At 40.6% G+C, this 15,865-nt stretch overlaps 1 protein-coding gene across 9 annotated transcripts in view; it reads left to right on the top strand.

The window, feature by feature from the left end:
* DYNC1I1 (dynein cytoplasmic 1 intermediate chain 1) overlaps positions 1 to 15,865 on the top strand; it is a 332,370-nt gene that overhangs the window by 202,508 nt on the left and 113,997 nt on the right. For all 9 annotated transcript variants that reach the window (XM_066353884.1, XM_066353880.1, XM_066353888.1 and 6 more), the window contains 3 exons: positions 2,413 to 2,575; positions 4,975 to 5,074; positions 14,144 to 14,269. In XM_066353884.1, the coding sequence (XP_066209981.1) occupies positions 2,413 to 2,575; positions 4,975 to 5,074; positions 14,144 to 14,269 (389 nt within the window). The remainder of the gene's footprint in view (positions 1 to 2,412; positions 2,576 to 4,974; positions 5,075 to 14,143; positions 14,270 to 15,865) is intronic.

Here is a 15,865-nt window from a genome sequence, read left to right as displayed (position 1 = left end):
TTCACCTACTTGAACTTGGCCTTGACAACTACACTTTGATCAGCTATTTATGTTTCTCTTAGAGAAGAAGTTGTATGTCTTGAAAGCTGAGATCAAAGTGACAATAAGCTATAGGGAGAAAAAAAAGAGAGAAAATGACACAGATACTATTTTTTATTCAAGGTAATGGGCCTGTAAGGAAAGATACAGGTGAAATAGAAGTAGCAGAAAAAGATATACAGAGAATAGAAAGTGTGTGTGTGTGTGTGTGTGTGTGTGTGTGCGCGCGCGCGCGCGCTCGCGTGTGTATTATAAAAATGAAATAAAAGAGAAATTTTCTATTTCTTTGCTTAATTTCAAGTGTGTCTCATGTCATCCATCAGCAGTGACTAAGGCTGAATGAGGCTTTTAAAATAAGACATTTTTCTTGGCCCTATGGTATCCCTGTTTAGTGAAGTTTATTTATTTATGTAACGGTACTAACCAAAACAAAACAACGCGAACATTTTGTAGGGTTATTTATTTATTTTGTTGCCTAGTTCCATTAGTAGTTTTACTGTTTTCTAGAACTTACATAAGGGTGAAAAATTCAAATGTGTACTAATATACAGGAATTTTTCAAAAATTGGATTAATAAATCACTACATAATGACTAATTATTAAATACTAAACTATTTGCCTAGTGCATTTATCCTTAGCCCTTAAACCAGACTTAAAATTGAGGTATCATTATCTCCTTTTATAGATAGAACTTTTGCTTAGAGAGCTTTCACTGATTAAAGAATCAAAGCTAGCATACAGCACAGGAAATACTGGATTCCAAGTTGGTTTTGTCAAGTTCTTATTATCCATGGTCCACATATTGTCCGAGTCGCTATTTCTCACACCAGCGCCTGGGCAGTGCTGCTCGAAGTTGGTGGGTGTTCTTGGAGAGTCCCAATACACACTGGCATATTTCAAGCTCTGGAGACTTCAGCAACAAAGAAGTATTTCTAACTATATTTAGAAACTATGGGGTGGGCTGTTTTTGGAGAAAATTTTTCTAGGGTAGTGGATGAATCATTTTTTGTTGTAATGTTACCTAGAGAACAGTTTCTCAAGGTGTGAACCAACTACATCAGAATCATTCTAGTTTCTTGTACAAATACAGATTTTGGAATCCCTCCAGACCTCCCGCTTTGTGGTCTGGAGCAGAAAAAGGGAGATTAGAAGGGGAGACACATTATGGACATTAAAAGCCTGGGGTACCCTGCTATGGTTCTGCAGCAGAGTTTTTGAACAATTCCCATTTCCAGGACAGTGGCATTGAGATGCTATTCATAGAATCAAACAGCATTTTCATCCAACATTATGTTCCAGGTCTGTACTTGAAAGACTCCTCTGACCATGTGGCCATGTCGACTTTGGTCCTGGTTTATGGTAATAGTTTTGGGGAAAGCCAGTGGGTGAATAATTCCACCAGGAACCCCCACCTGTAATTGTAATGCACTACCCCCTTCTGTAGCTTAAATTTCGGGCACTTCTGGTCCTACTGAAAGAGTAATCAATCAAACACGTATTGAATGGAGGTTCCTGAAGAATCACAAAGTTTCAGCTGACAGTTTTTGCCCTTGAGGGTTTCTCAGTCTGGGGGACTTCCTAATCCTTTCTCAATTGTTTAATGTAAACCCTGCTACTGAAGAAACAGTTTATGTTACTCTATTGTGACTCTGAAGTGAACTTTCTTTCAGACTCTATGACGTATGGCTGGTTATTTAATCTTCTTTGCCTTGCTTTGCATCTTCAAAATTAGTTTGATAAGGTTAACCATTCCAGAAAAGTAAAACATAAAAGCAATTGTGAAGGGTCTTACAAAACCATTTATTTTTCCCATGTGTTTGCCTAAAAACAGAAGATATTTTGGGTGAAAGTGGGTTTGGAAGGATGAGTTTTAGGTTTTGAGTGGAATCTATATAACAATCAGGCAGCCTTATCAGCTCCTCATTTATAATAAAATGAATTTATCTATAAAAAGAGGAAAGTTGCTCTCTGGATCACAGCATAGATAGTTCTTAACTATTTAATATAAATAGTTTTAGATTTCTCTATTATGTACTGTTTCAGCTTTTTTAAAGTTTAGTTCTAAAGAAAATAACATTATTGAAAACTGATTGTGAAAACTTCACCAATCCATTTTCGTTTGTAATCTTTTTCACCTCTTCCAAACAGGAATTAGGCCACACGTGAAATCTTTTGGTAAATTTGGCAATGGAAACATCTGCAAAACGCTTTGGTGTGAATTTGGGAGTAATTTAGACTCAATATTTACAATGGCTTATCTCACTGTGTCTTATCACTCCTTTGATAAACAGTCTCTTTCCAGAGTTGAGTTCCTCTTGAGATGTTTTTAATTGTCCTTTTTTTCTTTCCCAACAATCTGTTTTACATAAAAAGCCCCTCCGAGGGAGCTGACAGAGGAAGAAAAACAGCAGATCCTTCATTCAGAGGAGTTTCTCATCTTTTTTGATCGAACCATACGGGTAATTGAAAGAGCACTGGCAGAAGACTCGGACATCTTCTTTGACTATAGCGGTCGGGAGTTAGAGGAGAAAGATGGGTTAGTCTTTTGTGTGCGTTTAAAAAAAATACAGTGATAAATTATCTGTTGATTCTAAATTCATGTATGTATTGACTTGGCGAATCTCAAACCTAACAAATCAGAGGAGGGTAAAATTCCAGGGTTGATCTTGCTAAACAGCTTTGACTAAGAGCCTTGGTTATAACTTCTGGCTTAGAGTTTCCCTGTAATTATCATGTGCTTCCGTGAAATGCTTTTGAACTTGATATCTGGGGAACAGTCGTCCAGGTGATAGAGACTGGCAGAGTCTTGTATATTGTCCTCTGAAAGAACATGTTTATAAGCAGCAAAAGGAGATTTGCGTTATATCAAGTAGATCTAGTTTGATGTCTAAACAAACAGGAAACTGAAGAAAATAAACTTGAGTTACAGAGACCTTAACTGATGTGGGAGACAGTGAACAGAAAGTAGAAACTTTTCCTCTTTTGACACCTCACGATTATATGTCTAGGCCTTTTAGGAAACACATATGCAGGGATATATTTACAGATAAAACAAACAAAAAACAGCCTGACCAGGCGGTGGCGCAGTGGATAGAGCGTCGGACTGGGATGCGGAGGACCCAGGTTCAAGACCCCGAGTCGCCAGCTTGAGCGCGGGCTCATCTGGTTTGAGCCAAGTTCACCAGCTTGGACCCAAGGTCTCTGGCTCGAGCAAGGGGTTACTCGGTCTGCTGAAGGCCCGCGGTCAAGGCACATATGAGAAAGCAATCAGTGAACAACTAAGGTGTCACAATGAAAAACTAATGATTGATGCTTCTCATTTCTCTCCGTTCCTGTCTGTCTGTCCCTATCTATCCCTCTCTTTGACTCTCTATCTCTGTAAAAAAAAAAAACAAAACCAACAAAAACAAACAAACCAAAGAGACCAAAAACAAACAAAAAACTAATCAATAAAAGCAAAGCAAACAGCCCAAATGACTCTCAGTGACTGTAACACGTATATCATAAAAGGCAGTGGCTGCTGACCATCATCATAGGAATAATAGGAGGCACTTTAGGGGCTTTGTAAGAAATAGAAATAGTCGGGTTTTAGTCACCAATTTCTTTATGCCAAGAACAATATGAAAAGGTGAGATCACCTGCCTTTTTCATCAGTCCTGACTTTTTGCTATTTCTAAAAGTCAAGTACATTCTCAAAGGACAACCTATCATCATTGAAAACACTCAAAGGAATATAACAGAGGCTCCAAAAACAATTTCAAAAAGTAGTTCTGACAATGTTCTAATGACAGCATCCCTAGCCTACCTCAAAAAGACAATAGTATTCTGAGTATACATGTTATAAGACTGTTTTCTTTTTAAAAAGCCTACCCTGTGGCTCAGTTGATTTTCCGGGCCCAGTTTCTTTCTGCATGCCTGTCCCAGTGTTATTCTGGCTTCCAGGCAATTACTCGGGTGCATGTACCTCTTGCCTGAGTTTGCAACGGTGGAGGTGCGCAAGGGTTAACAGGAAAGGAAAAAATCATAATGAGTCAGCTGATTAGAGCCCAAGTAAACAATCTGAAGCCAGGTCACCCAGTCTGAACAAGAGCTATATAAGACAAGTGATGCAGGATGCAAGCCAATGGAATGAAGCAAATGAACAGACCAGAGGTGAGTGTGGAAGAATTGCTGGACTGAAGCCCGAGACATTTCGGCAGCTTTTTATGCACATCCCAAAGCAGCTGGTGAAGAACAAGCGTTACTCAATTGAAACACTCAGTCTTACGGAGCAGATGCATGACCAGGGCAGAGTTCTTCAGAGGAGGTTTTTTGGCCAGCTGGGTATGAGCCAAATAAACACTGGCCACAGTGTAATTCTTCCAGACCCAGATGCTGTTTTAGTCCGTGTTTACTATCTAATACACCTGGTGAATCCCTCACTCTCTACCATGCCGGCATAGTAGGACTTAACCACTTGCTATTGAGCAGGGAGGCAACTACTGCCGTCAATCAGAAATTACTGGTAAAGATTAACATGCAAAGCATCTCTGGTCCATGGCTAGAGAAGGGGGCATTGATATCAAGGAATCTCCAAGTGTGCCCTGCTCCCTTGACAGGTGGAAAATTGTTAGTAAACTGCTCCAAGACAAAAATGATTAGGAGGAGGAGAATCCTTTAGGACTGACAAGATGAGAAACTGAAACAAACTTGACCTTTCATACCAGGCTTGGAACAATATGTGGAAACACTTTCCAGGCCAGGTTAGAGAGGGCTTTTCATAAAGAAGGTGCCTGACACTTTCTTTGTGATCCGAGTTTGCTATCTAAACGGAAGCTTTGGCTTCAGAAACTATTGGTGCCATGCTTTCGCCATTTCATTCTTTCAGTATTAGCAGAAGAGATTAAGTCCCATTCTGAAGCATCGTATTTATCGTTGATGTTTAAACCTTCCTAGGGATGTTCAGGCTGGAGCCAACCTTTCATTCAACCGTCAGTTCTATGATGAGCATTGGTCCAAGCACCGAGTAGTCACTTGTATGGACTGGTCTCTTCAGGTAAGAATCATTGCTGGGATGGGACAAACTGGGCTTGTGTTCTCATGGCATTTGTATTAAAAAAAATAAGAGAGTGTTGCTCCACTACTTTAGATAGGTTCACTAACCTACAGTTTTTCTATGTCCATTGGTTGTCTTTCTGACTTTACTGAGGTTTCGGTTTAAATTTTGCACTCTGTTATTCACATACATTGACTACTTCCTATGTGCTAGGTACCAGACAAAGACCCAGGGCATTCTGTCTGTGAAACTACTCTCATTAAGGTCACCAAAGATTTTCTATTTGTCAAATCCTGCGGATATGTTTGAGCCTTCACCGGCCCTGACATCCCAGCTTAGTTGACTTCCCCATTCTTTTAAAAACAATATCCTTCTGCTGAGTTCCACAACTCAACTGTCTTCCAGTTCTCAGACTTCTCTAAGACGCCTTCTTTCTCTTCCACCCTTGTGGTCCTCATGGTCAAGCCCTCAATCTCTACCCTTCTTCCTGACACATTCTCCATAAGAGATTTCTTCCTCTGCGGTGGTCTCAGCCACCATGTGGACAGGTGTTTATTTCTCCCACCCAGTCTCCCTCTTGACTTCCACTTTCCACACCAGGCAGATCTACACAGGTGTCCCATAGAATCCAGAGTTATCACTAACTCAGTATTTCCACATATTCCATATCCTTTTACTTGCTACATCCTCTCTATTTTAAATCTCTATGCAAGGCCCAAAGCAGAACTTTCATCATTAACATTAGCAACTTCTTTTCCTTTAACTCCCAGACCCGATCTGTCACCAGAAGTGTCCATTTCTCTACTCATATATCCCTCCTCTTACATCTGTAATATCACTAACTTTCTGTATGTTTGCTTGTCCATTAGAGTTTTTCTTCTGAAGATCTATCCAAATACAGTTGACTGTTGAACAAAACAAGAGAGGTTAGAGACACCAACCTCCCCCATCACCCACCCACTGTGGTAAAAAATCTGTATAACTTTTGACTTCCAAATTGTGCCTTGGTATCTGCAGGTGATTGGTTCCAGCCAAATCCCCCCTCCACTCCACAGATACCAAAATCTATGGATGCTCATCATATCTCTTCCATATGATAGTATAGGCAGGCATCCCGAAACTATGGCCCGCGGGCCGCATGCAGCCCCCTGAGGCCATTTATCTGCCCCCTCCCCACCCCGCCACACTTACGGAAGAGGCACCTCTTTCATTGGTGGTCAGTGAGAGGAGCACTGTATGTGGCCCTTCAATGGTCTGAGGGACAGTGAACTGGCCCCTGTGTAAAAAGTTTGGGGACCCCTGGTAGAGTAATGCCAGCCCTCCACATTCTAACCATGGATTCAAAAGCCAGGGATACAGAGGGCCGACTATATATTTACTGAGAAAAATAAGCCCATAAGTGGACCTGTGCAGTTCAAACCTGTATTGTTCAAGGCTTAACTGTAATCTTTCTAAAAAGTAAATCTGAATGCTTCACTCCCTTTGATTAAAACTCCCCATTATCAATAAGAAAAAAGTCTAAACTCCTTAGTGTGGCATTCAGAGTGAAAGCAGGCAAACTTGACTAAAATCCAAGTTTACTGAATGTCCAGCTCAGCTAGTTGACAGTTTACCCAGTAATGAGTAGTTAAATTACGTGACATAGGCACACAGCATAGTTGTGGTCCAGAGAGAACTTGAACTTAGATGATCTGATCCTTGAACCCATTCCCTCCTGCAGTGACAATGACATAATAGCAATGAGGGAAGAATGATTTGTCCTGGTCATTCATCTGCAGCACAGTTTCTGCTTTCTTAGAGTCTAGGCTTTTATTAGGAGTAATGATCATGGCTAGCTTTTAGTTTGTGTTTCTTAGAAACCGGGCGCTGTGCCAGCTGCTCTGATGGCATTATCCTATTTTGCCCTCATAACCTCGCACAAGGTGGCCACATTACCGTTTCCATGTGATAGCTAAAGAAATTGAAGCTCCGAGCAACTAAATAATTCACTGAGTCACTCAGCTAGGCTGTGGTAGAGTGGGGATTTGAACCCAAGTCTTTTAGCACTTCAGGTTCTGTGCTCTACACCACCACCTCCCACAAAAGGCTTATGAATCTGGAAGTGAGCGAGGTTATAAGTACGGAATACAGGCTGGTAGCAAGTGCTTTCAGAGTTCAGTGAAGGTTGGGATCTGTTTCTGGTCAGACAAGGCTTCTGGGAAGACTGGGATTTAGACAACGGAGGGGAGGAGAGGGTGTTCTCCGCAGAGCAGTATAACAAATGATGTGAAGAGCCCCATTAATCGTGCTAGAGAACAGGAGAGCTGACAAGGAGAGTAAATCCCCACAGCAGACTGTCATCAGCCACCAAGTGGGTGAGTGTTCTCTCCTCCGACATCCACACAGCGGAGCAGGCGGTGCACGACCGTGCGGAGACTCGTGCAGCAGGGTTGCCCGGCCACTTCCCGCCAGCATGTGGGTGGTCTGCGAGCACACTTGGGTGTGTGCACAGAAATCAGATCCAAGCCTGAGGAAACACTTAGCTCGGTTTGTTCACTTGTTCAGAGTCTGGAAATGACACAGGAACCTTATCTGACACATTCCTCAAAGGCAACGTTTTCTTGTCTCCGGGTGGCTGACAGCGTTCCCTGAGGAGGCGGCAGGGCCGGCATCAGTGGGGCCAATCCCGTCTGGCCTCCGCGTGGGACGGGCCATCTTGCCCGTGGGTGGATTTGTTCCCACATGGGTTTTTGTGTGGTGTCTTTGTTGCAGAAAGTGAAACTGTAAAGGGCAGAAACTCCACCATGGAGAGACCACATTTATTTTTCCCCATTTTTCTGTTTGTCTACATTGTGGGGAAGAGGTTTGCAATTCTGAAAAATGGATTTTATAGGGAGCATGAGAAAAAGAGAATTAGAACCCTCCGCTACGACATGATAACACTTTTTATGGGGTTCAAAGGACCACATTCATATGTGGATGGGATGAAGAGACTTCCTGACTGGAGCTAGATGCAATCCGGTGATATTAACAAGGAGGGGCCGAGGCGCAGCCCTACAGGGTACGAGGGGCGGGGAGAAAGAGGAGAGCACTACAGTACGTCTTCAATGTGTGGGTAGGCTCTGTGACTTTAAGCAAAACGACATATCATGAAACCAATTTCAGCCTAGAGTAATTGATATAAACAAGAGTTAAGTTCCTACAGCATCTCATTAACATTATAACAGCAAACAATGTTATCCAAGGACCTGCTGTCTGGGGTTTCTACATAGCCCTGCTTGGATCTCCTGAGCTTCTTAAACAAGAACACTGTAAGTGTGCAATGTTTGCAAAATAGCCACCAAACATTATTTCCTGGAAGAAATTGGGCACTTAGGGAATTACATCAACTTTGGCATTCATTGAACGTTTTTTTTTTAGCAGAGATGGTCAATAATACTATCCACATAGGATGTGACACATTTTCCAGATTTGTACAAAACCAGAGTCATGGTCTTGTTCCCACCATATTATACTCCTCTCGTATGTAAATTACATTTTCCAACCCTTCAGTCATCATGATACAAACTCGAGTTATTTCTGACAGCTTTTTAAGTTGCCAAATCCAATTAAAATTACAGTAACAAGAAGACTCCCACTGCCACCAATTCAAATCCACTAACATGTGGGTTTGACACCTACCTTATGCCGTGCCTTCTACTTCTTGCTTATTTGGGAAATAGCTTCCTAACTGGTCTTCCTACCCCAAGTCTTTACACTGTTGAGTCATTGTAAGTACTTTTTCCAGATTAATACCTGCAAATATCAGTATCAGCTTCGCATGTTGCCTGACTTCTCTTGGCTTACATTTCCTCATTCATAAAGTAATGATAATAATATTTAGCTCACATGCTTATTGTGACTATTGAATGAGTTAACATATTTAAAGCACGTAAAGTTTTTTTTTTAAATGTCTAGTACATAAAGAATACTCAAAAGAGGCCCTGGCCGGTTGGCTCAGCGGTAGAGCGTCAGCCTGGCATGTGGGGGACCCGGGTTCGATTCCCGGCCAGGGCACATAGGAGAAGCGCCCATTTGCTTCTCCACCCCTCCCTCCTTCCTCTCTGTCTCTCTCTTCCCCTCCCGCAGCCGAGGCTCCATTGGAGCAAAGATGGCCCGGGCGCTGGGGATGGCTCCTTGGCCTCTGCCCCAGGCGCTAGAGTGGCTCTGGTCGAGGCAGAGCGACGCCCGGGAGGGGCAGAGCATCGCCCCTGGTGGGCAGAGCGTCGCCCCCTGGTGGGCGTGCCGGGTGGATCCCGGTCCAGCGCATGCGGGAGTCTGTCGGACTGTCTCTCCCCGTTTCCAGCTTCAGAAAAATACAAAAAAAAAAAAAAGAATACTGAAAAGATGTGAGAGTGGGGAGAGTATTAGTTGCAGATGTATAAATAGTTGCAAAGTATGAGTCCTACCACCCCTAGAGTAAAGTCTAAAATAATTAGCCTATATTCAGTAACTTCTGTGAGGATGTCCTCAGACATCCTGATCCTTTCTTCTTTTTTACCTCTTCACACACTCTGGCTCCCAGCCAAATGTTTCTATCTGAGGGGTCCTGGATTTACACTGCATTAGTTAAGAAAACTTGACCTTTGGCTAGCTTAAGCAAAGGGGAGAATTTATTGAAAAGCCAGTTGAGCACTTAAGGAATCCATAGGAAAGATGAAGAACTGGGACTCAGGAAGAGTAGAAATCTGGGCAGCCTGAGGGACCTCACAAATAAAATGCTGTCATTACCTAACTAATCTGCCAGCCCACGGGTGCTGTGTCTCATTTCAAATTTACCAAAGCCCACTTAGATGCTGTGATTTTCCCAGTTGGGTATCAACACTCCAATGAAGGCGTTGTCCTTGGGAAGTTAGACAGCTGTTTATTGAGATAATCTCCAGTATGAGAGGCTCACTGGGAGCCAGCAGATATCCAGGAAAAAACTCCTGCACCCATATTTGTACCCTTGTCCTTACTGTCCTTTCCCTTCTCTCCTAATAACTAATCCCTTTGACCAACTCAAAGTCTCATTTCTTTTCAGAAGTTCTTTCTTGTTTCTCTCCCTACCACAACCCCTCCCCATTAAAGTGATTATTTTATTCTCTGTACTTTTACAGAATCCTGTTTATACCCCTTCTTAGCATATGTCATGTTCTGCTTTTATGTTTCTATTATAGTTACACATATGATCACTTCTCAGCCTTTTGTCTAAGATCAAGCATAAGTATAGTTATATATAAACGTGTCTTACTCCCACCTACTTAAGCGTGAGTTCCTGTAGAGCAAAGCATGTTAATGTTACATTCTTTTCCCACATTTTACCTGGTACGGTACCTTACATATACACAGGAAGAAGTTGAAACAGGGTACAGTAGACTCAAGGGGATGTGGACTTTAAAGCCAAACAGGCTTTAAATAGGGTTCTTACTTCTTCATTTATTGGCAACCTAACATGGAACAAGTTGCACACTCAGGGACCCTTGGCTTCTTCAACTGTAGAAATGGGAAAACCATTGCTACTTCAGAGGACTGCATAAATGAAATGAATGAATCTCCCAGCTCAGTCTCTGGCACATAATGGGCACTTAAGACATGTTAGTTCCTTCCTCTCCAGTAAATGTCAGATTTTATTTCTCTATAAGAACAAACAGAATAGATAAGATAATTTCCAGGTAAATTTCTCCTAGGTTAGATCTTAGATAATCTAACCCCATGACTAATCACAAACTTCATAATTGTTCACATTCGCTTTAAAAATCATAATTTGAACATTTAAGGTTTAAATAATTGTCCAGAGATGTACTTTTTTTTTTATTGGAGAACAAGAAAATATGACTAGTCAGGTTCAAACAAATGACAAAAAAAGGCATGCTAAAGGAGATTGTGAATTCACAAAATTTTGCACTAGGTAAGAGTTAAATCAGTATCTTTAAGACTTACAATTCCATTCTTTTCTTGTATTTTTAATTTTTTTGAAGTTTTTTAGGTGAGAGAAGAGGAAATAGTGGTGCAGACTCCTGCATGCACCCCAACTGGGATCCACCTGGCAACCCCGCCCAGGGCCAATGCTCGAGAACCGAGCAATTTTTAGCATCTGAGGCTGACGCACAAGACCAGTTGAGCTATCCTCAGTGCCTGGGGCCACACTTGAAACAGTTGAGCCACTGGCTGTGGGTGGGGGGAGAAAAGAAGGAGAAGAAAGGGGAGAAGCAGATGGTCACTAATCCTGTGTGGCCCTGACTGAGGATCTAACCAAGATGTCCATAAACCAGGCCAATATTCTATCCATTGAGCTAAATGGCCAGGGCTCTTTTCTTATTTTTTAAATATGTGTTATTCTTGACATAAGTAGGGATTTCTTTAAAGACATATGGGGGTTTTTTTAGAGCCAAGCTAATATTACCAGAATCCTGGGATCTAGCAAATCATTAATTAGTGGATAAATAATATGGATTAATTATAGCAATCTCACAGAATTAGTTCTGAACTCTTTTTAATAAGTTGAACTATGTAAAATATGTTTTTATATCTATTGTCTCTTCCTAACATATCCTCAATTCTAGATAGAAATGAAAAAACCTGATATAATCACATAATGCTGTCCCATTTTTTCACCCAGACATTGTGTTCCCTAAAAAAAAAAAAAAGAAAGAAAGAAAGAAAAAGAAAGACTTACAATTCCAATTATAGAAATTACACCAAAGGCACTTTACTGGTATTTCACTAAAACTCTCCCTATTTTCTAAAAGAATTTTAAACCCAAATGATTTAAAATATTTTTAATGAGAGAAAGAAAAGCTACAAGTGGGAGCCAATGATAAGACCCAGATGTGAAGCTGTGGAATATAATTCAAGACATATCTGGCTGCTCATTGGACACTCTGATGGTGGTGTTGATGTTTATAGAGTTGCCTTTTTACATGTGACATAGTAAACTTCTGCTGGACAATCTGGAGACTTTTGTACTTATCTAGATGTTAGTGTCTTTGAATAGGCCTTTGATTTAGTCACTGAAGGGTATTTCTTAATAAAGAGTGATTACATCCACTGATGGCCGCAGACATGTACGGTAGGGTTATACTTCCTCTGCATCACCCAGCGAGTTGTAGCTCTGTGCAGTTTTTTAAACTGAGGGAGCTTAAAGAGTAAATAAAGCCACATAGAAGACTAAGGTTTATTGTTAATAGAAATGAAGTTAATGTTCAAATTCATTAAGGGTACCCTACTTTTAAAGATATATACAGCATAGTGAAACATAAGGAAATAATTTATCTATGGACAAAGGGTGATAGGATGGGCTATAATCCTAATAGAATTGTGTATGTAATGATGTAATTTTTAAGGGGGCAGCCTTATGGAAATCTCAGGTGAGAATGGCCTTTTCATGAAATGTCTAACTCATAAATACTGCCCATAAGATTCACTGTCTGTTTGTTTATTAGCACACAGCCCAGAGATCACATACGAGTGAGTAGGTGTTTCTACTCATTGTAGAGTCATTGTGGTTTTATTGGTTGTGTTTCTTGCACTTACACTTTTAATTGTTGAAATTATTTGACAACAAAAAATTAAATATAATGTCTTTCCACTGAGCACAGTCACTAAAATAAAAAAGAACATTTGTAATTCAATTGATTTTGGCACAAATTTAGGATGTGGTACAAATTACTAGGCCCTAAAATCAGAGGTCAATAAAAACTAGTCCCTACACTTAAAGAGCTTACAAACTTGTAAGAGACATAGGTGGAGAAAACACCATAATACAAGTTGACAAATGCACTAATGGGAAAGGGAGACACACACAATGCTAAGGGTGACTAAGAGAGGCAAGGTGGGGTGACAGATGGTTAATTAGGATTGTCTGGAGGACTGGATGCCTGCATTGAGTTTTAAAGAATGAGTTAATTATGTATAGAACACATAAGAGGCATTACAATGTGAGAAGCAGACGCATAAGTACAGAGACTGTACCTATGACTTTCAGGACTAACCCAGTGAGACTGGGTCAGTGTGGGAATGGGAAGAATGGGGGGAGGTTGCAAGAAGCTAAACAGAAGAGGTAGAAAATGGTAGATCACAAAGACTCCTCTATGATTTGCATTTTATCTTGAAAGTAAAAATGAGCCATTACAGTATTTTAAACAGAGGAGTGAATTAGCCAAATATCTGTTTTGTAAAGTCATACTGACAAAAGATGGATAGTGGAGTAGGTGAGGGTAGGGCCATTTAGGAAGTTGTTGCCTTCATTCAGATAATAAAATAGTTTAGGAGGCTCTCACCCTAAGGATGGGAAGAAAGCATACATTCGAAAGGTATAGAGGAAGCAGTGAAAACAGTACATGGGGCTGAGAAAGAGGAACGAGTAAAAATGACTGTGGAGTGTCTATGCTGGGCAGCCAGGTGAATGTCCCTTCCATTGGGAAGGGACCAAAAGAGGGAACTTGAAGAATAAGTAAGTTTTTGTAGAAAACAATGAGCTCATTTTCGTAAGTGTGGGCCCGATGAGTCTTTGAATAGGTCTGAGAAACACTGAGTAGGTAGTCAAATATAAGGATCTACAGCTAGAAAAGAAGTCAGTCTAAAGATAGAGATTTGAGCATTGTCAGCTTATTAAGTCTTGTTAAAGCCATTGGAGTAGGGGAGGTCACACGGGGACAATGTGTAGTCAGAGAGCAAAAAATTGGGCATAAAACAGCTTCCTTGAAACATAGGTAATAGAAGGAGAACCTGAACTAACAAGAGTGGGCAGGAAAAGAATCAGGAAAGAAATATGAAGTGGAAGCCAATATAGGAGAAAGGAGGGAGTTGCCCAAATGTCAGCTGATGCAGAAAAGTCCAGCCAGGTGTGCAGTTTAGTAATTATTGGTGACTATGACAGGCACAGGGAATGTTGGAGGCAGAAATCTGTTTATAATAGGTTGAGGCATGAAACCAATATTAAGTATGCCACAACTTAAAAAGAAAGTGACATTTAAAGTATGTAGTATTACACGTGTCTGTAAAAATTAAGAACGTTTTCTTTGTGTTGTCATCGTGGCATAATTCGTCCTTGTGACCTGTTCCATTCAGTACCCCGAGCTGATGGTTGCATCCTACAACAACAATGAAGACGCTCCTCATGAACCAGATGGAGTAGCCTTGGTTTGGAACATGAAGTTCAAGAAAACCACGCCAGAATACGTCTTCCACTGTCAGGTAGGAGTCAGCACAGTAAAAATAACTTCCCTCTCCTGCTAGACCAAATATAGTTCATGCTGCCTCACATCTGTGTTATGTGGAGAGGAAGAACTGGGTTTAAAAATGGAATTGTTGACAATTTTGGAAAATCCCCCACAGTAACCTAATGTTTTAGGAAAGTGGCAACCCTCTCCAAACAGTTAGGAAGCCTGGTTGGGGACTGTGTGTCATTTTCTTTCTATTTAAAACCGCCCCCATAAAGATGAGTTTATAAAGAACTCGCACTTATGAAGAAATCCTGGTGTACCACTTCCTCTGCTGAGCAGCGGCGGATGCTCGCCCACCCACATGGATATCCTCGGAGCACTACCCTTGGAGCGGATCAAGTTTTCTACTCTCTCTGAAATGCAGTTCAATGGGATTTCGCCAATTTTAAGTCTACGGGTGCCATCTTGCTTACAGATAATAATGTTTTGGTAGCTGGTTTAAGGGAATACCTTAAATTCATGAATCTTTCTGGAATTGTTGAGAAATATAGATGCTGCTTCCAGTTTACAAGTGCAGAGATCATTTTAAATAGTTTTGGATACTTTACTCCTTGTGTCTTTTCATACATCTATCTTCTCGTCCATTCAACACAAACAGGCTGAAATGATGCTACACTCGCAAGCATTCAGCTCTGCTCTGTTGCCATGACTCTGCCTAAATAATAGTCCTCAGCAGCAGCCAATACGCCAACCCCTCTATTAATGCCCTTATCCTGTGATTAGGCACAGGAAAATGCAAAACAAACATTCCAGCTCCAAGTTTTAGTTCCTTAAATATTACAATTCATACATACCGAGAGGAGGTTTCCTCTAAATACAATTACATCAGTTGAAGAGAGTGAGTAAAGCTGTTGATATTTGGAAGGTTAGCGCCATTTTATATCTTAAGAGCTGAGCATCTTTTTGAGCTCAAATATGTTTAGACTTTAGAACATTATCAGATATAGCGTGGGGAACAGGAGCTGCCGGAATAAGAGGCCCAGCCTCAGCCTGATTGAGTAGCCTCTAGCTCTGGCCATGTTTTTCTAATTTGCTATCTTAAAAACAACAAGAATTCTAGGTCTGCATAGTAAATAACCCTTACTTTTTTTTTTTGAACCTTTGAAATAAGAGCAGTTTCCCCCACCCTTTTTTTTTTAAGATTATCAAATTTGTCAGTTTGATGTGCTCTTTTGGTAAACATAGAAGCACAATATCTTAATTTTGTTCAATTTTAAGAAGTTTGCTGAATTACCAGAAAAATACTAAAAGGATTATGGGTAAGCAGAAGCACATTTGTAAAAACAGTGCCATTTAAACTATTTTGTTGTTACATAAAGTATATCTTCAATGTTAAAAAAAATAAGAGGTAACAATATATTGTTTTAATCAATGTACATGCTGTTTATCTAAAATTCATATTAACTGACTATAGGTAGCCTGTGACAATAACAGTTTGATAATGTGGATAATATTCACAACATTGCATAGTGAATAGGTCAGTAGCAGCATAATAAGGCTGAGATAAGAAACAAATTTCAAAGGCCTCTGGAATTAACTGGCATTTTTAAATTACCTGTTTTATCAC

The sequence above is a fragment of the Saccopteryx leptura genome, chromosome 12 (genome assembly GCF_036850995.1).
Source record: "Saccopteryx leptura isolate mSacLep1 chromosome 12, mSacLep1_pri_phased_curated, whole genome shotgun sequence".
Taxonomy (NCBI): Eukaryota; Metazoa; Chordata; class Mammalia; order Chiroptera; family Emballonuridae; genus Saccopteryx; species Saccopteryx leptura.
The sequence above is the reverse complement of the archived record's forward strand: the minus strand, read 5'-3'. Positions and strand labels throughout refer to the sequence as shown.